The sequence below is a fragment of the Pungitius pungitius genome, chromosome 4, assembly GCF_949316345.1.
Source record: "Pungitius pungitius chromosome 4, fPunPun2.1, whole genome shotgun sequence".
NCBI classification, from domain to species: Eukaryota; Metazoa; Chordata; class Actinopteri; order Perciformes; family Gasterosteidae; genus Pungitius; species Pungitius pungitius.
This window is the reverse complement of record NC_084903.1, coordinates 7,453,381-7,476,523: the sequence shown is the minus strand read 5'-3', so window position 1 is coordinate 7,476,523 and position 23,143 is coordinate 7,453,381. Positions and strand designations below refer to the sequence as shown.

The following is a 23,143-nucleotide window of genomic DNA, read 5'->3' as shown; positions in this document are numbered from 1 at the left end:
ACTCACCGGCCACTTTATTAGGTACCCCATGCTAGTAACGGGTTGGACCCCCTTTTGCCTTCAGAATTGCCTCAATTCTTCGTGGCATAGATTCAACAAGGTGCTGGAAGCATTCCTCAGGGAGTTTGGTCCATATTGACATGATGGCATCACACAGTTGCCGCAGATTTGTCGGCTGCACATCCATGATGCGAATCTCCCGTTCCACCACATCCCAAAGATGCTCTATTGGATTGAGATCTGGTGATTGTGGAGGCCATTTGAGTACAGCGAACTCATTGTCATGTTCAAGAAACCAGTCTGAGATGATTCCAGCTTTATGACATGGCGCATTATCCTGCTGAAAGTAGCCATCAGAAGTTGGGTACATTGTGGTCATAAAGGGATGGACATGGTCAGCAACAATACTCAGGTAGGCTGTGGCGTTGCAACGATGCTCAATTGGTACCAAGGGGCCCAAAGAGCGCCAAGAAAATATTCCCCACACCATGACACCACCACCACCAGCCTGAACCGTTGATACAAGGCAGGATGGATCCATGCTTTCATGTTGTAGACGCCAAATTCTGACCCTACCATCCGAATGTCGCAGCAGAAATCGAGACTCATCAGACCAGGCAACGTTTTTCCAATCTTCTATTGTCCAATTTCGATGAGCTTGTGCAAATTGTAGCCTCAGTTTCCTGTTCTTATCTGAAAGGAGTGGCACCCGGTGTGGTCTTCTGCTGCTGTAGCCCATCTGCCTCAAAGTTCGACGTACTGTGCGTTCAGAGATGCTCTTATGCCCACCTTGGTTGTAACGGGTGGTTATTTGAGTCACTGTTGCCCTTCTATCAGCTCGAACCAGTCTGGCCATTCTCCTCTGACCTCTGGCATCAACAAGGCATTTCCGGTTTGAACTGCAGGAGATTGTCTTGACAATGTCTACATGCCTAAATGCACTGAGTTGCCGCCATGTGATTGCCTGCTTAGAAATTAAGTGTTAACGAGCAGTTGGACAGGTGTACCTAATAAAGTGGTCTGTGAGTGTATTAGTGTGTACTATATAGCATTAATCATCAAAGTTATATCAAATAAAGGCTTGAAATATCTCACTTTTCATGGAATGAGTCTATATAATATATTTTCACCTTTTAAGTTGAATTACTGAAAGTAATGAGCTTTTGCACGATATTCTAATTTTCACCTGTATAACAATACAATTCGAGTCCATGCTGTATACGACTGAGTTGGCTGCTAACTAGCTGGAGCTGTTAACGTTAATATAAACTATTAAATGTCTTGTTATTCGTATATAATTGTACCACGCGTGGGACGCGTGTACCGGCGCCGTGGCTTAGATGGTTAAAGCGCCTGTCTAGTAAACAGGAGATCCTGGGTTCGAATCCCAGCGGTGCCTTTTGATGAAGTTCTCTACGCGCGCGAGTTACCTGAAATGTATTACGGGACAGTGATGACAGACGTTTATAACAGAATTTGAATTTGATATGCTCCAGAAACACCCTGCGCGGAATGGGTGAAACTGCCGAAATCCAAATAAATGTGTAAATTCACTTAGCAGAGGGGGCTGTAGTACACCCCTCTCGCCACATGTGGGTGCCAGTGAGCCTGCTAATGAACCAAGAATCCGTCAGACTACACAAGGGATTGGGTGAAGACAACCATGAAGCAGTGTTTTGGCTGTACTCTTATCACAGGTAAACACCGTCCGTGGTCTAATCTCTACTTTAGTAGACGTCTACATTTTCTTTCCAACTGTTCGTTACATCCAATCTTTGAGTGCGAGGAAAAAACATAAACAAAGAATAATGTGGACCATTTTGTTCTGTTAGATGCAGCAAGCTGAACATGGAGGGGAACGCAATTAGAGCGGAAGGTACGTCGTTATGTCTTCAAAACAAGAGCTATAAAACCTAATTTCTCTAGTTTACACATGTCACCATCCGGATTATTTTGTAACATTAATATGTAAGGTCCAAATCTTTCATAATTGATATGCAACCTTTATAACTACACAGCAATCAGTGAAGTACAGCGGTGTGAGAGAACCAACGAGCCAAGAGACTGATCCATTGACAGGGTTCATAAAAAGAGAACATATTTTACATATTCTCTGTTGTATATAGGAGGGGGACAGACTGGTACTTTCTCAATATTGGGGGGACATGACTCACACAGTGGATGCGTGGTTACGCATATGTGTGTGACCATAGGTTTCAATGGGTCGGTCTCTTGGCTCGTTGGTTCTCGCACACCGCTGCCGGGCATCTTTGTCTCCAACGTGCGCTCACTGAGCAACAAACTGGACCAACTTCAGCTGCTAGTGAGGACAGACAGAGACTTTTCTACATCCTCCGTTTTGTGCTTCACGGTGGTTCAGTGGATCGATACCGGATTCCGCGCTCAAGCTGGCGGGCTTCAAGCTGCTCAGTGCGGACCGCGACACGGAGCTCTGCGGCAAGAAGGGTGGAGGAATCTGCTTCTACTCCAACACCAGCTGGTGCTACTACGTAACAGTGATCCTACAACACTGTTCTCCTGATGTGGAATCCTTCATCATTAACTGTAAACCCCTTTACTCCCCGTGAGTTCACTTCTTTCATCCTGCTCGGTGTTTACGTGCACGAGACACAGGGTTAAGAAACCTCAGCCATGAACTTCCTAAGTACAAACAGTCTATAAAATGCCCACGCTGGATCACTGTTACACCACACCTGCCCACAACCCACAACAATGATGGGAAAGGCTAATTATTTGACACCCACCAATGTCTAAACCGTGGTTTCGCCCTTGTATATGACCAACGTCAAGGCGATGCCACGCCGACGACGAAGAGCGGCTCTTATTCTGAAAGCGTTGACCGGAAATCGCGTCGTTCACGCTGGCGTCTTGGCTACCGCTGCAAAGGAAACAATTGCCTCTGCACCGCGCCGCTGGAGCACCGTCTGGTGTGTGTCTGAGCTAAAAACAGATGACACACATGTCGAGCGAACCGCGGGCATCGTGTCCGGCGTGAAAGCAGCCGGTCCCCGCCGGACCATGGGGCCGACGGATCTGCTGCTGCTGCTGTGGTTCCGCGCCGCTCTGCTCGGTGCAGGTGAGGAAACAACAATACATCCAAGGTCCTGTGATGTTTTGAATGGACATCCGTGCGTGTAGTGTTAAAACCGAGAATACACGGCCGTGTACCGGATGTGACATTACCGACGGAACTCAGTGAGGGGGTTCGGTGTGTGTCGGTGATCTCCAGTCAGGCTCTTTGTGGTCTCATCACGTCACTCATCACTGCCCACTCCACAGAAGAACACTCTCATAAAGGTCCACACCCGGACCGGAGGGGATGCTATTGTGCGCGCTGCTCCCTCCGGTGTCACTCTGGATAAAGTGATGCGATAAACCAGGACCACAGGGTTTTCATTGTTGTGATCGAACAGAGGGGGTGGGGGAGTATCGCTGTCCGCGGAAACCCCCGCAGCTATCGATCTGTGGTCGTAAACGATCGGGCTTAGCGTGGAAACATGGATGCTCTTTCAGCATTACATCACTGCTTCTCTGCAGACGCCGCCGCCGCCCCCCCCCCCTGTTATCATATCCTCTACTTTGTTTGGCATGAATATCCAGGAGATGGCTGGGCGGTAGGGGGATACTGTGTGTGTGTGTGTGTCTGGGGGGGGGGGGGGGGGGGGAGAACAGATCACACACCATCCCAACGTGTTAGTACTTGTAGGACATTTTCATAATGAAGAGGCACTTCTCTCTTTGACTCTCTCTCTCTCTCTCTCTCTCACACACACACACACACACCTTTTTCTAGACACACTCCCAGAAGTATTGTTTTTGCCAGCGACAGGGTGAGAAACATTGAAGGGATTAATGCTGCACATGAAATTTGAACACAAAACTGAATCTACCCGTCTCATGTGCTCTGTACGGGTGCCGATGGTGGAACATACACTAGGTACATTCAGTCAATGTACTCCACTGCTGCAACTATTCTCAGGTTCTTGTATATTACTTTTCAGATTAATCTTATTTCTACTCAACAACACCTCAAATTGTTCAACGGTTTTGCTTTTACCCCACTATCAATGTGAAGCGGCTGTATTTATTATACCGGCCTTTGAGTCTGAGATTTAGCCCAAATCACACAATACAATATATGCATAAGTATCATTCACATGTTGTTATGTACTTAGGTAACTCTTTACTTGATAAAGTAAAGTAAAAATGATATTGCATTATGTTTCCTGTTTCCTGTTGAACATCCAAGAAGAATAAACGCCACAACATAGGAGCCACTAGTGCTACTCGTTGAGGCCCTTTTTAAGGACAGGAGAGACACGTCTATTCTTTACAGTGTAAATTAGAATTTCTATGTGCATGTTTGGCAGAAACTATAAATGCAGTAGTCCAACCCACTCAACTTGCTTGCAAATTCTAAACATTGCAAGCAGATAGAAGCTGTGGTATCACACACAATGGTCATTACACTCATTGTTGATCATAGCAAATTAAATCTAGAGCATCTACAGCGGTAAAAAAACCACAAACATTGTGAAGCTCAACTTTACAAACTGCTTTTTCCACCGTGTGTGTGTGTATGTATTGGCATGCATGCTTTGGTAGCCGGGTCTGGATAGTGGATCCATTACTGATCCCTCTGCTGACTTATCTTATTCATCCAGAAATAGTGAGACAAACACACTCTCACAGACACTCAGCAGAACTGGTGAAGACTCTGCAGTGTGTGGACGTTGGACAGTCATCATTAAAGCTAATGTTTTGCCTCCGTGGTGGTTGGTAATTAAGAGGCTCGTTACGCAGCTTCATCTTGCACGCTGTCATTCCTGAGGTGGCATTAAGCAATAATGAGATGATTTCGAACCGGTTGAAATCTCTCCCACTCATGCAACATTAACGTCCCATTAACACGTCCCTCTCCTCTGCACCCGGACGTCCCGAGACAAACCTGATGCACGTACTCCCTGCAGAACCCAGAGGACTCCAAAGGGGAGCCGCTCTTGTGCCTACTCACACCTCACTGCTCGTTCCCTGGAGCGAGGGTGCGATGGCCACCGGTCTGACTGCAGCTGCGTTCTGTTTTTGGCCCCCAAAGAGGCACTAAGGTCATCTGTCTATTTGAGGAATTGTTGAATTTATGGCTTTGATCCAAGAAAAAATATGGGGAAGAAATATGAACCTAAGCGTTTTAGTGGAACGTAACCGCAATGTGGTGGAAGCATCGCAGCTCTTGCTACTATCTTAAGGTCATGAGTTGAAAGGAAGGAACTAATGTGCATATTTCTGCAGCCGCAGGGTGGATCCTGCTGAGAGTGCAGAGTCCCCAGTTCTTCATGAATAAAGGAATAGTCCATATCTCTCTTGTGATAGATGGAGCAGCTTGGCTCGTACGGGTTCAAGATGGTAAAGACACCTCGTGGTTGGTTTAAAGACGGCGAAAGATAAAGGTCACAATATTTAAAGATGCAATATGTATGAACAGTGTGGAGATGCTGCGGAGTCCTCTGTTACATACTGCCTGTGCCTGGCCATGCAACAGAGAGGGAAGACCACGCGGAAGAGTTGATTGAAAGAAAATACAGTTTATTAATGATAAGGAATGAGCAACGTAAAGTAAATAAAGTCAGTATAAGTGTTAGTCAAGAGAACTGAAAGCGTATGGAATCAGGGTATATGAAAAGTCATGTAAAAGGAAACAAAATCAGCAAAACGGTGCGGGAGAGAAGGAGAAGCGGCAGCCCTCCTTCCACCAGGTCTCCAGCGCTTTTAAACCCCTCCGGATACATCCAACCATCCCAGGTGTTCCTGGAAGGAATCATCGGCAACCCGTCACACCTGTGCACCCCTCACCTGTAGGGGAGACGCAAATAGACACAACGAGGAGGAGGAGCCGGCAGGTCCGTAACACCCCCTCCCTTAAGACAGAGGCCCCTAAAGGCCTCTGCAAAAAAAAATGTTCGAAACCCCACACAAAATAACAAAAACATTCTTAATTTTTAAAATGATTTCTATAAACTCAAAGTGAGCACTTAACTTTCGTTTCGGTATGTTGACAGCCCATTCACATGGACTGGACACAGGAACCCTTTTGTCCACAGGCCCAAAACCCCTCTACTCTCCAGCAGCTCCAATCACCCTCCCGCATACCAAGAGCTCCCGCAAATCCCGGTACCTGGAAAGCTATATTTAAGGAGATTAAGCGGAAGAAGAGTGGAGAAACAGGGAGAGAGAGATATAGAGGCCAAGGCAAAGCATTCACTCCAGCCCACCCGGAGCACGGGACAAAGCGTCAGCCATGACATTGTCCACGCCCCGAATGTGCCGTATGTGCAAATTGTATGGCTGCAAAAATAAAGCCCAACGCATAAGGCGCTGACTAGGACTCTTTAAAGTGTGGAGGAATGTCAGTGGATTGTGATCCGAGTAGACAGTGATAGGAACAGCGCCCCCAGCTAGATACACATCAAACTGCTGTAGACCCCAGATTAACGCCAATGTTTCCTTCTCAATAGTCAAATAATTCAACTGATGACAATTAAACTTTCTTGAGAAGTAACATGTTGGCCTATCCACCCCCTGCTCATCACTCTGCAGGAGCACCGCACCAGCCCCCACATGGCTTGCGTCAACCTGCATCTGGAAAGGCTGATCAAAACGGGGTGCCATCAAAACTGGGGCAGAAGTCATCAACAACTTGACATTATCAAAAGCAGTTTGAGAGGTCACAGTCCATTCAAACTTTACTTTATCTTTTAACAGATTAGTCAAAGGGGCTACTACCGTAGAAAAGTTTGAACAAAAGCTGCGGTAATACCCTACCATGCCCAAAAACCGCCGCAACTCTGTTTTGTTGGTAGGGACAGGAAACTTATCAATAGCCACCACCTTAGCATGGACCGGCTTCACTTGCCCCTGCCCTACGATCTTCCCCAAGTATGCAACTGTAGCCTGGGCAAACTCACACTTGGCTAGATTTACAGTGAGGCGAGCATCAACAAGCCTAGAAAAGAGAGCCCGAATACGGTCCAGATGTTCAGACCACTCCTCGCTGTACACAACCACATCATCGAGGTACACAGCGCATCCCTGCAACCCAGAAACAACACGGTTCATAAGTCGTTGAAATGTGGCTGGAGCATTTCGTAAACCGAAACTCATAACCGAATAGGAATATAACCCAGATGGTGTTATAAAGGCTGAAACTTCCTGAGCTCGAGGTGACAATGGGACTTGGTAATATCCTTTCAATAAGTCAAATTTACTCACAAACTTTGCCGATCCTACCCGATCAACACAATCTTCAACCCTTGGGAGTGGAAAAGAATCTGATTTTGTGATGTTATTCAATTTACGATAATCGGTACAGAATCTATTAGTCCCATCAGGTTTACTGACCAATATACAGGGTGAAGCCCAACTTGAATAGGAAGGCTTAGCCAAACCATTTTCCAACAGGTACTTCACCTCTGCCTCTAGGTGTCGCTGTTTGTCTTGTGACACCCGATAGAACCGCTGTCTTATTGGTTCTGCCTCACCAACATCAATATCATGCTCAATTAAATGAGTACATGATGGTGTATCTGAAAATAGAGAAGGAAAATCAGACAACAAAGACGACAGTTCTGATGCACGCTCCCCTGGCAAATGTCCAAACAATGTATTTAACTCTGACAGTTTCTCAGAGTTCCTCAGACGAGGTTTCAGCACACAGTCATCAGGTCCTACCACATCCTCACCACTACTTTCTGCCCCCATGTAGGGAGTCTCAATGGCCCTAGGAGCCCCAACAACTGCGGCTAAAGAAACGGGAATAACCAGGTCACTAGACTCTGCTGCCGCAGAGACTGGAAACCTGCTGTAGTAGGACTTCAACAGATTTATGTGACAGAGCTGAGTGGAACGCCTACGATTTGGTGTAGAAAGTAAATAATTGAGGTCTGACACTTTTCGAACAATCTTATAAGGACCTGTGTATTTTGCAAGGAACGGAGAATTTGCTATCGGTAATAATGCTAATACCTGATCCCCAGGACTGAACACCCTTGGCTCAGCTCGACGGTCATACCAACTCTTCATTTTCTGTTGGGCTTTTGTAAGGTTTTCTGTCGCCATCTCACAGGCTAAAAACAACCTACGACGAAAACCATTTACATAGTCCAACAAATTAACAGGAGACTCAGGACATTTCAGGTCCCCCTGTAAGACCGCTAAAGGCCCCCGAACTCTATGTCCAAAGACCAGATCATTAGGCGAGAAACCCGTGCTCTCCTGGGTTACCTCTCGTGCCGCCAACATCAACCATGGCAGTCCCTCTTCCCAGTCTCTGTTAAGCTCGACACAATAACCCCTGAGAAGCGACTTCAGTGTCTGATGAAAACGCTCCAGAGCACCTTGGCTCTGGGCGTGATAGGCACTACTACGCTGATGTTTCACCCGCAACTGCTCGAGCACCTCTCTGAACATGCGTGACGTGAAGTTAGAGCCCCTATCACTCTGTATAGTGTGAGGGATACCAAAGATGGAAATAAATTGTGAAAGGGCTTTCACCACAGACCTAGTTGTGATTGTACGCAACGCATAGGCAGCGGGATACCGAGTAGACTGACACATTACCGTCAGCAGGTAAACACACCCTGACTTAGATGAAGGCAATGGTCCTACACAATCAATTAACAAATTTTCAAATGGTTTCCCCAGAGCTGGAATAGGGTAAAGTGGAGCTGGCTTTAAAACCTGATTTGGCTTCCCCGTCAACTGGCATACATGACACGTCTTAATGAAGGCTGCCACATCCTTCTTTATTCGAGGCCAATAGAAGTACTTCATAAGACGGTCATAGGTTTTTCTAACCCCCAAGTGCCCCGCTACATTCCCATGAGCTGTCTGTAGGACCAGGTCTCTAAACTTACATGGTACTATCACTTGAAACACTGGATCATCAACCCCTTCGTCAGTGTGAGAGGACCACTTCCGGATCAACAACCCATCCTGAATAAAATACCCTCGCGATGCATTTCGCAACTCCACAGGCGTTAACACCCCAACGAACAGATCTTTCAATGTTGCATCCTCCTTTTGAGCTGCAACAAAATCACTATGAGAGAGAGATGGGGGTAAATTAGGCACAACAACAGACTTAAACTCTCTACTCTGAGAAATATCATCATTAGAGGCATGACTCATAGCCCGTGTCACGGCACAAGCTGTAAAGAAAGTCAAATTCTGACCCCCAACGTCACTGTCGGCTGGAATAGAAGGATCGTTGGCAACAATCACAGGGGGCACTACATCACGCCAGACACGTTCTCCAGCCAGGTTGTTACCTAAAAGAAGATGGATGCCCTCGATTGGTAAAGAAGGGCGAACCGCTATTTTTATGTCCCCTTGCATTAAATCAGACTGCAGATTAATCCTGTGCAATGGAACAGAGACAACTTGCAACCCAATCCCCCGGACTAAAACATTGTTCCCAGTACTAGAGTCTGCAGAAAAAGGCAATACAGACTCCAAGATAAAAGACTCAGACGCCCCTGTGTCCCTAAGTATCTTAACTGGCACCTGGTTGGAACTACCCACCAGTGAGACTAACCCATCCGTAACAAAAGGAAAGTAACCACTTCCCCCAGGCACAACTGAGTCAGGTCCACCGTTTCTCTCACTGGCCCCATCAGAGCAAAGGCCTGATAGCTGAAATGGCGTCACAAAGCCTTCAGATTTAACCTCGGTCTCACCCATCAAAACTTTAGCAGGTCGAACAGACTCAGATACAGCAAGTGTGACCCCCCTAACAACCTCAGTACCCTTTCTCTGACTTTTCCCCTTTAACACAGGACAGTCTCTCTTCCAGTGCCCCTTATCCAAACAGTATCGACACACATCAGCATCATTCTTAGCCTGACTGGCAGGTGTAAACGCAGAAAACCTAGAATCTCTGCGAAAACTCACAGCACCTCTGTGTGACTGATTGGAATGTGAATCTACTCTCTGAGTAGGTGACTCAAATGAGCCCAACGAAGAAGACCCCAAAGCTCTATTGAAACGTCCAAAACGTTTTTCCTGATAAACCTGACCTGTGTCTTTTAAACTGTACTTATGTGTCAAAGCAAAATCGTCAGCCACAACTGCGGCTTCCGCTGCGGTTTTCATCTTCCGCTCAAATATATGTGTAGCGACGCGCTCCGGAAGGATGTTTCTGAACTGTTCTAAAACAATCAGGTTAGACAATTCTTCAAAAGTAGTGACTCCCACCGCGGAGCACCAACGATTAAAGTGGCTGTACAATTCCCTCGCTACCTCTGTATACGTCTGTTTTTCTCCCTTCCTCCAGCTGCGAAACCGCAAACGATAAGCCTCAGGAACCAATTCATAAATTTTAAGCACTGCCTCTTTTACTTTGACATACTTTTTCCGATCTGCTACAGGCAAAGCAATAAACGCTTCTTGTGCTCTACCTACAAGAACACTTTGGATTAGCAACGTTCTTTCGGAGTCAGTCCAGCCACGGTCATCAGCCACACTCTCAAATAAAGAAAAGAAAATATCTGGATCTCTTTCATTGAATTTTGGCAGCAACCTAACCATGCTAGATATATCAGGGGAACGCACAGACTCCCTAGGAGCAGGACCCTCCTCCCCATCAACTGGAAGCCTACCTTCAGCACTCAGTCTCAGCCGTTCTAACGCCACATCACGTTCACTTTTTATTCTTTCCATCTCTAACTCGCGTTTAGCTTCTCTTTCCTGTCGATCTGCCTCTCGTTGAGCTTCTCTCTCTTGACGTTCTGCCTCACGTTGAGCTTCTCTCTCTTTCTGTTGCATTTCTAGCAACACCTTTTGTTGTTCAAACGTGAGTGCCACCATAGACAACCCTGTCAAATGAGATGTCGACGGTGCTTCTCCCAACTCATCCATAATTTTAGATACAGGTGACAAAATATTCCTAACAACCAATTTAGCCTGAACTGACAATCTAATCTGGGCTAATTTTGCTGTTCTGGGTAAACCTAAGTCAAGGCCATAATGATCACAAACCTGGCGCAACTGATCTTTTGCTAAATTATTCAAAACCTCCACGGATGGAGAAACAAAAAAATCCTCCAAACTAGCCATACAAATGAAACGAATTTTACCCCATACAATTCTTGCAGATAAAGATAACAAGCTCACCTTTTCCCAATGCAAATGTGGCTACCACACTGCGCATCAGACGAGACAAAACAGAGCTGCCCTGAAAAAAGAAAAAAAAAATAGCGATCCTCTTCATGCATATCCCAAGGACAGAGATTTTTATTACACAATATCAGCGGAGCCTTAACTTCCCCGACAAAATGCCGTTAAAGAAGGCTTCCACGACGGTGCCCTCTGCCCAGGATAGCACAAAAATAACAAACTAAAATAACAAACATTACAACTAACGGGCACTCGTAAAGCTCTGATAATTTTATCGAATACTTTATCAAATCAATCAATCTTGACGCGCAGTGCAGACCTACACTTGTCAAACAATCGCTCACCGCCAATACTTCAACCTGGCCTACTTTAATGACGGCCAAGGTACAGATTTACCTAATTGTTCTCCCCCTCTCACGCACCAACAAAATAAATAAATAATTGTTCCAAACGCAATTGATTTTCACCTTAATCCGCATGAGTCTTCCCAAAAAAACACGTTCAAATCAATGAACTATCAAAAGCACTTTCCGAATCAGACGCACCTAAACGAAACGGTCTCAATACATTCAAACGCATAAATTATTATATATATACTTTTTTTTTTTAATATATATTTACCGACGTCGTTTTGGATCGATCCCGGACGAGCCCCCAATTCTGTTACATACTGCCTGTGCCTGGCCATGCAACAGAGAGGGAAGACCACGCGGAAGAGTTGATTGAAAGAAAATACAGTTTATTAATGATAAGGAATGAGCAACGTAAAATAAATAAAGTCAGTATAAGTGTTAGTCAAGAGAACTGAAAGCGTATGAAATCAGGGTATATGAAAAGTCATGTAAAAGGAAACAAAGTCAGCAAAACGGTGCGGGAGAGAAGGAGAAGCGGCAGCCCTCCTTCCACCAGGTCTCCAGCGCTTTTAAACCCCTCCGGATACATCCAACCATCCCAGGTGTTCCTGGAAGGAATCATCGGCAACCCGTCACACCTGTGCACCCCTCACCTGTAGGGGAGACGCAAATAGACACAACGAGGAGGAGGAGCCGGCAGGTCCGTAACACCTCTTATTGTCAACAAATCCTTTAAAAGACGAACACCTGTTTAGCTACCACCACGAGTCATCATATATTATTCTGTGGCCAGAAATAGACCCAATTAACAAACAAATTTTTGCCAATTCAAATAACGAAAATAGATATCTGTGAGTAGTCTTGTAACATGGTGTGCTCCGACTGACACATTGCCCGTGTTGATCTTTCCGTGGCATTGTACTGCATGAGTACATGTCATATAACTCATGCATGAGTACATGTCATATGACTCACACGGAACACTGTGACACAACAGCACTTGTTCCAGGTCCGTGTCCTGATGACACATAAACGTCCAGAAAAGGCTCGTCGGACCCGACCTCATTAATGTGCGTGTGTTCCCATCCTCCTCCTGTATCTTTGCACCCCTCCCAGCAGGCTGCAGCGAGCGAGCGGAGGTCCACACCGAGCGGAGGGGTGTGATCTACAGCCCCTCGTGGCCTTTGAACTACCCCGCCGGGGTCAACTGCAGCTGGCATATCCAGGGAGGCCAGGGCGAGGTCATCACCATCAGGTAGAGGCCGTCGCACATATAGTGTGCACACAGCACTTGTTGGGGAGGAAGCACCTGACATCACCCATCTTCTGCCCCCCAGTTTCCGTAGCTTTGACGTGGCAGAATCGGGGAGTTGTTTGGGGGACTTTCTCCTGCTGACGCCTATGAGGAACGGGGAGTCCAGGCTGTGTGGCTCCATGCTGCCGCTGCCCTTTGTCTCCACCAGGGGGCGTGTTTGGCTGTATTTCCACTCTCGGGCCAACAGTTCTGGGCAGGCCCAGGGCTTCCGTCTCTCCTACATCCGAGGTACACTGGATAAATATTACAACTTCAAATATTACTGAGGAAATCAAGAGGTTTGAGTGTGATTGAGGGTTTCATTTCTGCATGTTGCTGTTTATAATACCAACAGACCCGCGGTGCCCTGTCAGTCCCCGTGTCTCATCCTAGCAGTCCATTTATTTCTGTTATGCTGCATAGGAACATCATCATTCCTCAATGATCATCATCATTACTCGAGTGTGGTGCCACTGACGCTGCTGACTCGACTCTCTTTGTAGAATATATTGTATATATATCAGGGCCGGGACTCGATTAAAAATATTAATCTAATTAATTAGAGGCTTTGTAATTAATTAATCGAAATTAATCACATTTTAATTGCATAAATATTTGACCTGAGAACAGCGAGAGCATCAACAGGTGTGTGGTGGAACAGTGCAGGGAGATAGCAGGAAGGCTGAAGTGTGGAGGATCCTCAGTTCAAACCTGCTCTCTCAGAAGGAGGGTTTGGTTGCAGTCAGGGCTTCAAACTGTAAACTTTGAAACAGTTTTGAGGTTTCCCAAGGTCTAATATGAGAAACGGACACAATGAGGCATGTGCTTGAATAGCACAAGGGAACAACTGAAAGGCTGCAAGCTCCAACCTGCTGTCTGAGGTTGTGGGTTCATGCCCCTTCATGCAGACATCACTTCTGCTTTGAAAGAGTTTTGAGGTTTGAGTAGCAGTCTCAAGGTTAAATACGAGAAACAAAAATGCAATTTGTGCATGGTGAGGTAGTGCAGCACAAAAGCTGACGAGCTACTGTCCTTACCCTGTAGGTTGTGGGTTCAAGCCCAGTCTTGGGTTTGAGCCTTTGGCTTTACTTCAGGTTTGAGTAGCAATCTCAAGGTTAAATACAACAAACAAAGAGTTGGTTAGTGTTTTGTGAAGTAGCACAGCAGAAGAGCTGCTGCCACAAGCCTGCACTGCACTTGAAGGTTGTGGGTTCAGGCCCAGATGTGGAAATAGCATTTAAAAGAGTTTTAAAGTTTAACTCACATGCTCAAGGTTAAATAGGAGAATCAAAGTTGCCAAAATGTGACCAGGACTGGTGGTGTAGGGGTGAGTGTAGGGGCCAAAAGCCTCTGTAAGCGCCAGTGGGTTCAAATCCCACTCCTGCCAAGTTGTGAGCACACTGCCGCGGAGGTAGTTGTGGGGGCATTGTCCCCACTGGTTGTTTCAGAGAAGTGAACCCTGGGGGTTATGCAGAAACACAAGGTGCGTTCACTTGAGTTATGATGGCATTGTCAAGAATGATGAAGAATCTTTTGAATGATGATGAATCGACTAAATTTGATGTTAATTGCTAATTAAGCTTTTATCACTTATTAGCCATGCTACATAGCCTATAGGGTTCCACCTTTTTGATGGGAGAGAAGGCCGGATGAGTCAGTAAAGATGAGCAGATGTGTCTCATTCAGTGGTCACATTGACATGAAACTTATTACAGCCTCTGAGGGCATTTTTCAAGACAATCACATGTTTGTCTACTTCAGGGCATCCTGTGGACAACCTTAAACTGACACTATGGCACAGGGTGTAGATTTGTTTACCCTTTTTAGTGCATCCACCCTCCAATTCTCTGTTAGATTCAAATTCAACTCACTTGTGCCTTTACCAATGCAGGAAGGATGAATAGCATGGTTGATCCTCCAAGATGCACCAATCCGTCTCTGGGGCAATATCCCATTATGATTTTTTATAAATGTCGGTTACCCAAAATAAAAAAGGATTTAGGAAGAGCCACCATGTCCCTTGAGGGTTGAACCCAGATAAGGTTTAAAGTACAGAAATTTGGGGCATTTGGCATTAGTGACAGGAACATGTAGGTTGCTCCATCTAAGATCATTCCAGTCATGTCATGGGAAAAAAAATATTGTGAAAAAAGTCAAAATATGTAGGGTCAAAAAAGAAAAGATTTTTTTTAAATAATAGGTAAAAAATTATTATAAAAAAATATATGTAAGGTCAATATATATATAATAATATAATATATATATTATTAGGGCCGGGACTGGATTAAAAATATTAATCTAATTAATTAGAGGCTTTGTAATTAATTAATCAAAATTAATCACATTTTAATTGCATAAATATTTGACCTGAGAACAGTGAGAAGTAATTTTTTTCACATGGATTTTTATTTTTGTTCAACCAATTCCAGCAGACAAGTGTAGAAATAGCATATTTAGAAATATAGTACTTTCAGAAATTCAGGTAGCCTATAGGTAAGTAGACCTTCTGTAAACTAGGTTTTTTTAAGTAGACCAATACTTTCAAGTACATTCAGAACATTGGTTATTTTTTCAGATGTGGACTTTGTTACCCTGGTCCTTAAACCAGTCATCTGGTGCAGTGTGGGTTGGGTGTGGGTCCTTGTGCTCGGGTCGGGCTAACGTCCACGCTAGCTGCTAATTGTTTTGCGTTGAGGTGATACTTGAGGCTCGATGTGAATTCCTTGTTGCATAGCTTGCACACAACCATGCTGTTATGGACGCTTCCATCCGTGTGTTTTTTATAATAAAATTTCCCATTCACGGGGCCACCCGACACGGTCTCGTCAGCTTCTTCGTTCATGTTCACTGTGGTTTGTTGTTATCTGAAGTCATGAACGCTAGTTGGTGCTCCAGTATAATCGGTCCTCCGAAACTCATTATTCAAAAAATAAGTGTAAAAAATGTTTAATGTGTTATTTTTTGTGTAATTAATTAATCTTAATTCACATTGTAATTAATTAATCATAATTAACGCGCTAAAGTCCCGGCCCTGACTATATATATATATATATACGACTGACTATATATATATATATATATATGTGACTTTTTTCTATAAACCCATCCCGCCCTCATGCCACAGGAAAACACTGCCTTTTTGTCAATGTTTGGATTTACAATATCAGATTATGATATAATAATTATGGTGGCCTGCTGCCACCACGTTTTTACAGGGATAAGAGAAGCTTTCTGTGTGGCCCTGCACACTACAACCGAGTAATCATAGAGAGAGTATTGACTCTAGCAAGCGGAGAGTAAACCAAACCGCAGGTAGTGACAATGGTCCATATTGGAGGATGTGCAGAGCGTTAATTGCAATCCGTCGACGTGCCCTCTCTGCAGGTCACCTGGGTCAGAGCAGCTGTCAGTCGGACGAATTCCTGTGTGGGAACGGGAAGTGTCTTCCTCGCTCCTGGAAGTGCAACAGCCAGGACGAGTGCGGCGACGGCACGGACGAACGCAGCTGCTCCCCCCCCCCCACCGAGGCCCGTCCCGGCCCCTGCCCCCTCGGCTCGCTGGCGTGCACCGAGGCCCAGTCCACCCGCTGCCTGCCCGTCGCCCTGCGCTGCAACGGCGCCCGCGACTGTGCCGACGGCGCCGACGAGCTGGGCTGCCCCGACACCGCCTGCGGCAGGCGCCTGGGCAACTTCTACGGCGCCTTTGCTTCCCCAGATTTCTTCCGAGCCAACAGGAGCGCCGCGGCGGAGCTGAGGTGTTCGTGGTCGCTGGACACCCAGGACCCCAAACCCATCGTCCTGCAGCTGGACCTGCAGCTCGGGCCCGGAGACTCGCTGCGTGTCTACGACGGGCTGCAGCAGCGTGCGGAGCACCTCCTGCAGGTGCTGTCGCACCACAACAACAGGCGCCCGGCGCTGCTCGAGTCGAGCCGCGGGCAGATGAGTGTGTTGTACATGGCCCAGCCTCACAGCTCCGGGCACGGCTTCAACGCCACGTACCAGGTACTGCATTTGTTCATCTCCATCTGACTCTCGCAATTCAACAGTTCAAACCACCTCCATTAAGCTTGTTTATATCGTTTCAAACCTCTTCGCTCGAGTACCATTTCTCTCTAAATTTAGGAATTAACGCCTGTGTGTTTGAATGAAGAGTGTCGCTGTTCTGTTGCTTCTCGGACCACAGTCAATGAAAAAGGTGTTTGTCAAGAACGTGACGCATTCCTCCCCCTGCCCCTCCCAGGTCAAAGGTTACTGTTTCCCCGGTGAGCGCCCCTGTGGCAGCGATCAGGGCTGCTACTCTGAGCGCCAGCGCTGCGACGGCTACTGGCACTGCCCGTCCGGCCGCGACGAGGAGGCCTGCTCGACGTGCCCGGACGGGGAGTTCCCCTGCGAGGGCGGCGGCGGCACGTGCTACCCGGCCTCCGAGCGCTGCAACAACCAAAAGAGGTGCCCGGATGGCTCGGACGAGAAGAACTGCTACGACTGCCAACCCGGCAACTTCCACTGCGGCACGAACCTGTGCATCTTTGAGACGTGGCGCTGCGACGGCCAGGAGGACTGCCTGGACGGGAGCGACGAGAGGGACTGCTTGGCGGCGGTGCCCAGGAAGGTGATCACGGCCGCCCTGATCGGCAGCCTGGTCTGCAGTCTCCTGCTGGTCATCGCCCTCGGCTGTGCCCTCAAACTCCACTCCCTCAGAAGCAGAGAGTACAGGTGGGGAATCGGCAGCGTCCCAATAATGTCCTTTTGTAGTCCCTCCCTTTGATTTTGGCTTTGATTTTAATCTTTGTTTCCGAATACTGTATTCCCTCCTGTAACTGAGTCCAGAAGCATAACGTCTGTTTATTACCTGTCTGTTATCACAGTTGACGGTGCAGATGCTAAGAACTCGGCTGAGGGTACTTATAATGTACCTCCTCTTCCTTTCCCCCATTTCCTTTACAGAGCTTTTGAGACTCAGATGACTCGCATGGAGGCAGAGTTTGTCCAGAGGGAAGCCCCCCCTTCGTATGGTCAGTTAATCGCCCAGGGTCTAATCCCTCCGGTGGATGATTTCCCGGTGTACAACCCCACTCAGGTAGAGCATTTACACACAGTGTTTTACCTCCATTGTCAAGCGTACTGGTGACTTACTCTTTTGTTTTAATTTGTGCAACGAGCAGTTGTAGTGCAATCCAGACACTGACAATAGCAGTCAAGATCTCTTTTTTGAATTACATTCCTGAAATCACTGAAATTGTGTCCCACATTTCATGAAATGTTTTTCCGTTATTACTAATACTATTGTAAAGTAGTATAAACACCAGATAATAAGGAAACAAGAGCCACATACCAGCACAACTAAAATGGTTAATGAAGTTTCTGAAGAAGTCCTCATCTCTATAGTTTCCTCTCCGGCTGTGCTTCCTCTCCCCCAGGCCTCCGTGCTACAGAACCTGCGGCTGGCGATGCGCAGGCAGATCAGACGTCACTCCACGCGGCGCTCCACTTCCTCCTCCTCCTCCTCTCGCCGCCGCCTCGGGCATCTGTGGAGCCGCCTGTTCCACGGGGTGGTGCGAGCCAGAGGCCAAGTCCCTCTGCTCGACTCCCCCGGACCCGCGCAGATCGCCCTGGGGCTCCACAGCTACCGAACCGTGGGTGCTCAGGGGCCCCTGACGAGGCCCGGAGGTGGGCTCAGGGAGGAGTGCTACGTGGCTGGGAGGCGGGGCTCGTGCTTCTCAGCCACCGCCGACCTGCAGTCCTGCACGTCAGAAAGCCCCGCCTCACCGCTCTCCCTGCTGTCAGCGGACAGCCCAGAGGGGGGGGGACTGTCGCCCGTCGGCAGGCCAACACCATCTGAGCCCTCCACCCCTGTTCAGAGTGACTTTTCAGAACATACCGCACCCCCTCCCACACCCCAGGAAGCCCTCGTGCCCCCACGCCCCACGAGGACATCGAGGAAGCTGGTCCTGGAGCTCGCCGTTAACCTAAATGGGGTCTCCTTGAGACGTTACTCCTCCTTGGGGCCACTGTCACCCGTCTCACCCCTAGTGTTTCCCAGCAGCTCCCAGACCCCCACGACCCTACCGCACTACCTGGGGCGTGAGGTGACTTCACCCCCTGAGCCCTCGAAAGCAGAGGTCAGCAACGGCCACTTCACTATGGGGGTAGCGAACAGGGCAATAAGACGCAGGGATGAGAGGAGGAGCGAAGGCAAGAAGAGGCTCTCCAGGTTTACCCTCGGTGACGAGGGAGGAGATTCAGGGAGGGAGACAACGCCATGCTGAAGAGATTAGGAAGGTACTCCGCTGAGATCAGCAATATTTGCTCTGCTGAAGTGTTCTTGAAATGTGTCCCCATCAGGTCCAGAGGTGAGAGCCGTCCCTCAGCAAGTGCAGTAGAATATAAAAGCAGCTCATGTCTGTTGAATGAAACCAGCGTAGGTTGTGCTTGTTGTCTGTTATGCAGCAAAAATCTCCTTGTAAAATGTTGACTCCCACAATGAAATGCGCACAGGCCTGTTTGACCGTAAACCCGTGAGGAGCCTGCCCCAGGTAATCAAACTCAATTTGATATTGGCAACGTGTTCTTAGAACGCCAAAGCAGCCTTTGTGTTGTTACCCAGGGCCATTACGCACCGCTAAATACTGTGACTATAAAAGCCTTAGTGATTACAAATCAATTCACCTGAATATTAATTCTAGTCGTATTCCCACTTTATTGGATGAGGTGCTGTCAGATCAAAGGATAAAATTAGTGATATTTTTAATTCATGTTACCCCCATAAAGTTATATTATAAGGCCCAAAACAATAAGAGTTCGTCAAACCTCCCAATACATTTGTCTTCAGCAGCCTTATTATATGCTCTCCTATTGAAAGACCAAATTTTTTTTTTTAATGAAAACTTTTCAGAAGGACTTTTCACAAAATAATATTCAAAAAGGACCTCATAGTACATTTGTCGGACACTATTTGTCAGATTGAGTCAATATAAACTACAGTATGGTTATTGAGCGGCCCAGTGAAGCAATGAGGCTCATTGATATATTACACTTTTTGAATAACAATGGAGCGCTACGACACAGAGGAGGGAGGACATATCAGACTACAGATACAAAATTTAAGATTATTTTTTTGGGGGGCATTTTTGCCTTCGTTTGGGGAGGATAGCGTAGAAATGGGGGGTAGGGTATGACATGCAACAGGGCTGGAAATGGAAATGAAGACCGTGTGAGCTATGCTGCAGCCATGCTGTCACCAAGCCACTCCAGACACTACTTGTTAGCAGGGACACAACTTTGTTGGTTTGGTTCTTTTCTTGGGGCTTGTTGATGATTAAAAAATATATAAACACTAGTCTTACGTTTCAAACACAACTTTGAACCGCAAGCATTGGATTTTTTGTGTGAAATGCACTTATTTGGTTTGCGGAGAGTAAGATAGCAAGATCATTACTACTTTTGTATATTTACGTAAATTAGTGATACACTAAGCAGTCGGTGAGTTTAGGCACAAAAGTTGGAAAAGGGTGAATCCGCAAGTCTGTCTGAAGGCAGTAAATAAGCTTCAAAGGTGCTGTTGTTCAACGTGTAACATTCAGACGGATTTGGGCTCCCTGCTTCCACCTGTGCTAAGCTTTATGCTAAGCTAAGCTATTTTTAAGGATTCGGTTGTGAGTTATCCCATCTAACTCAAAGCCGAAATTCCCTAAAAATCAGCACTATATTTTCTTTATTTTTATGAGACATATCCAATGTATATTTAAAATCTTCATTTTAACTTGATAGTTATCATTAGGTTTAGAAAGCCAACAACAGGTGTAGTGAATCCAGGTATACAGTGAAACTCCAACCGTCCACCCGAGGAAGTCTTCCCTCACTTGAATGAACTCGACTGCTCTGATTTCCATTCGGTGCAAAGTAGAGATTTTATATGAATGTTGAAGTGTCGGCAAATTGGCTTCACTTCAGAATATGTTATTTTTTAGACCTCTTCATCCCAACTGTACCTCTGCATTGCTGCTGACTGACTGCACACTGGTCAGTGCAGACGCCCCCCCGGACCGCTGGTTTATTCCACTGGAAATTCATATTTACTCTGTGGGACTTTCTATTACAGGATGTTAAAACAAGAGCCTCTATTTTTCAGTCTTCACTAGAGACGGCTGCACCAGCCCTACTTTATATTCATGTCTCTGCCTTGACGAACAGTGAACTTGATTCAACCTGATTGCCTGTGTTTCTGATTTTCTTCTAAAGCGTATCTCTCTGAGGTGACCCCTCCTAATAACCATTGACTAATTACTGCTGAGCTCCTAAAGAATGTATCACTTGTACTTTTCTTGAAACTACGCAAGCTACAAACGGCCAAGCTGGGATTTATTTCACACGTATTTCCTTATGTAGAGGTAACAACACTTGTTTTCTGGCAACAGTGGGTTCATTTGTCCGATTTTCTGTAAACCAAAAGGCAGATCTCTAGAATAAAAATGATGAGTAGCTCAAACAGTCACTGTAGTTGGATGTGGAGGGAAAGGAAAACAAGCTGCGAAATGGGAACAGTAGCCTGATCAGCACCAGAGACCTGGACAGCTCTGTCCAGGCTTACCAGGGTTAAATAGTGTCAAAGCATGTTAAATACTGCTTTAAGAATAACTTGTGTATGTGGGCCGAGAACAAAGTTAGCCTTATAAGGCTGATCTGAATGTTAACTCCAATAGAAAGACACAATGTATTATTCTGCCTCGGTTGGAACTTGTGTGGTCTGTTTTAAATAGTGATCGCCACTTTTGAACTAACAAATTCAGCTAAAATCAGCTGCTAGATTTTTGCCATCAGTGCAAACTGCCATCTGAAATCCTGAACTGATAAACATTTTAAGTGATTTGTTTTCTCCTGATAACTGTTTGATTATCTCATTACCTCAAAATACAAAAGCTTGTTGTTCTTGAGATAACAAAATAGGCGACTTGTGATCACAAGATAACGTCCGTCCTCGCCTGACACCAATAGATGTCTCCGTCTGTGTCTGCAGGATGTTAATATTGATCAGAAATGTCCGATACGCCTGCAAGTAGGACTGCTGGTTTTAAGCTGCAGGGTCAGGTTTCTGTATAAACACGTTGTTTCTGATTTTCCCGTTAAGTGAGCTCAACGCTTTGTTACACTTGTGTGCTTTCTTCTTACAGAAGTTTTGTCATGCCTGGCTGCTACGTGTTATGTGCCATTAGAGACGTTTCCAAATGAATTTCCTGCCTAATGATCTACTTTTATTTCATTTCAATCAGTTTACCAAATGCTTGCTTTACATATTTTGTGCTATTTTCCTTGTTATTTGGTTCAAAGCTTGTACGTCCTTATTTAACTTAAAGATAATTACACATCTGCAGAATGTATGTGCTTACTTGCTTTTGATGTGTTAAAAATGCCTTTTTCCTTGCTGTTGTAAATATCATGGACCGTTTAGTGGTCCACAGTTGTGGTTTACATGTTTGAAGAGATTAGATCTGTCTGTCTGGATACAGCCTAGTGATATGACATGTGATTGGTACACCCGACTGCTCTGGAGTTAAATTTACTACTGCATCGGCAAACTCTGGGATTATTTTGGCAAAGAAGTAAGGGAAGATATTCAATAAGCTAATTCCAGTGTATTGACCCGGTTTTAAAACAGAAATCTATAAACCGCTAAATTCATTGCTTCAGACTGATGCCGGCCAAATATACAGAATATACGGTAACATATACTTTAATTTAAAATGTTTTGTATATAAAGAAATATCTGCAATATTTTATTGTCTGTCAGCCACGTTTAAGTGTTTCTACCTTGTGTTCTACAGCTTTGTTAATGTAGTGATACACTGCTTGGCAAAAAGGCAAGTCGGGATCTTAGATGTTTTTTATTTCCCCTGTGGCATCTACTCACCATAATGTACATTATCAAACATTTTCCATTAAGCCCAATCACTGTATTTTTCAATAATATTTTCAGGGAAAATAGGCTGGATTGAGGCCACTAAAAAGTAAAGTAGCTACTTCTGAACCAGGTTTTCTGATTATGGGATACCTTCTCCTAAGCTTCTCGTGGGTGAAAGGCTGAAGTTATTGGGTATTTGTTTTTGTTTATTTGTTTGTATGAAAGCATTCCTCTTATTTTAAGAAATATATTTGTATATTTTGTCCTGAAAGAGAGAGGCCTTCATGACGTTGTGGGGGTTGCTTATCAAAAACCCTGTTCAGCCTTTAGCTGATTATTCATTGTTTTCTTGTGCCTGCAAATAATAAATGTCCTGCTCTTCATCATTTACTGAATTATTCCCCCCAAAAAA

At 45.8% G+C, this 23,143-nt stretch overlaps 1 protein-coding gene and 1 non-coding gene across 4 annotated transcripts; both read left to right on the top strand.

Moving 5' to 3' along the window:
- The first annotated feature begins 1,325 nt into the window (after positions 1–1,325).
- On the top strand, positions 1,326–1,399 carry trnat-agu (transfer RNA threonine (anticodon AGU)). Its single transcript has one exon. It is a non-coding gene; the product is annotated as a tRNA-Thr (tRNA).
- A 227-nt stretch (positions 1,400–1,626) lies between these two features.
- Positions 1,627–23,114, top strand: lrp3 (low density lipoprotein receptor-related protein 3). Of its 3 annotated transcripts, XM_037483419.2 has the most exons (8): positions 1,627–1,697; positions 1,833–1,876; positions 12,663–12,798; positions 12,881–13,086; positions 16,222–16,838; positions 17,077–17,549; positions 17,781–17,913; positions 18,254–23,114. In XM_037483419.2, exons 2-8 carry the CDS (start codon positions 1,849–1,851, stop codon positions 19,100–19,102), a joined length of 2,442 nt encoding a protein of 813 aa, XP_037339316.2. In that variant the 5' UTR covers positions 1,627–1,697; positions 1,833–1,848; the 3' UTR covers positions 19,103–23,114. The 3 variants fall into 3 exon arrangements, with proteins under 3 accessions (XP_037339316.2, XP_062417679.1, XP_062417678.1); XM_062561695.1 differs by lacking the exons at positions 1,627–1,697; positions 1,833–1,876 and adding an exon at positions 2,977–3,097; XM_062561694.1 differs by lacking the exons at positions 1,627–1,697; positions 1,833–1,876 and adding an exon at positions 2,977–3,097 and having other exon boundaries at positions 12,660–12,798.
- The last annotated feature ends 29 nt before the right edge of the window (positions 23,115–23,143 follow it).

What these genes read in the sequence shown, in the direction of transcription:
- lrp3 (XM_062561694.1), top strand. Translation starts at nt 3,040, where the DNA reads ATGGGGCCGACGGATCTGCTGCTGCTGCTGTGGTTCCGCGCCGCTCTG. An exon ending in GGCGAGGTCATCACCATCAG is followed by an intron (nt 12,799 to 12,880) that starts GTAGAGGCCGTC and finishes TCTGCCCCCCAG; the next exon opens with TTTCCGTAGCTTTGACGTGG. An exon ending in CTCAGAAGCAGAGAGTACAG is followed by an intron (nt 17,550 to 17,780) that starts GTGGGGAATCGG and finishes TTTCCTTTACAG; the next exon opens with AGCTTTTGAGACTCAGATGA.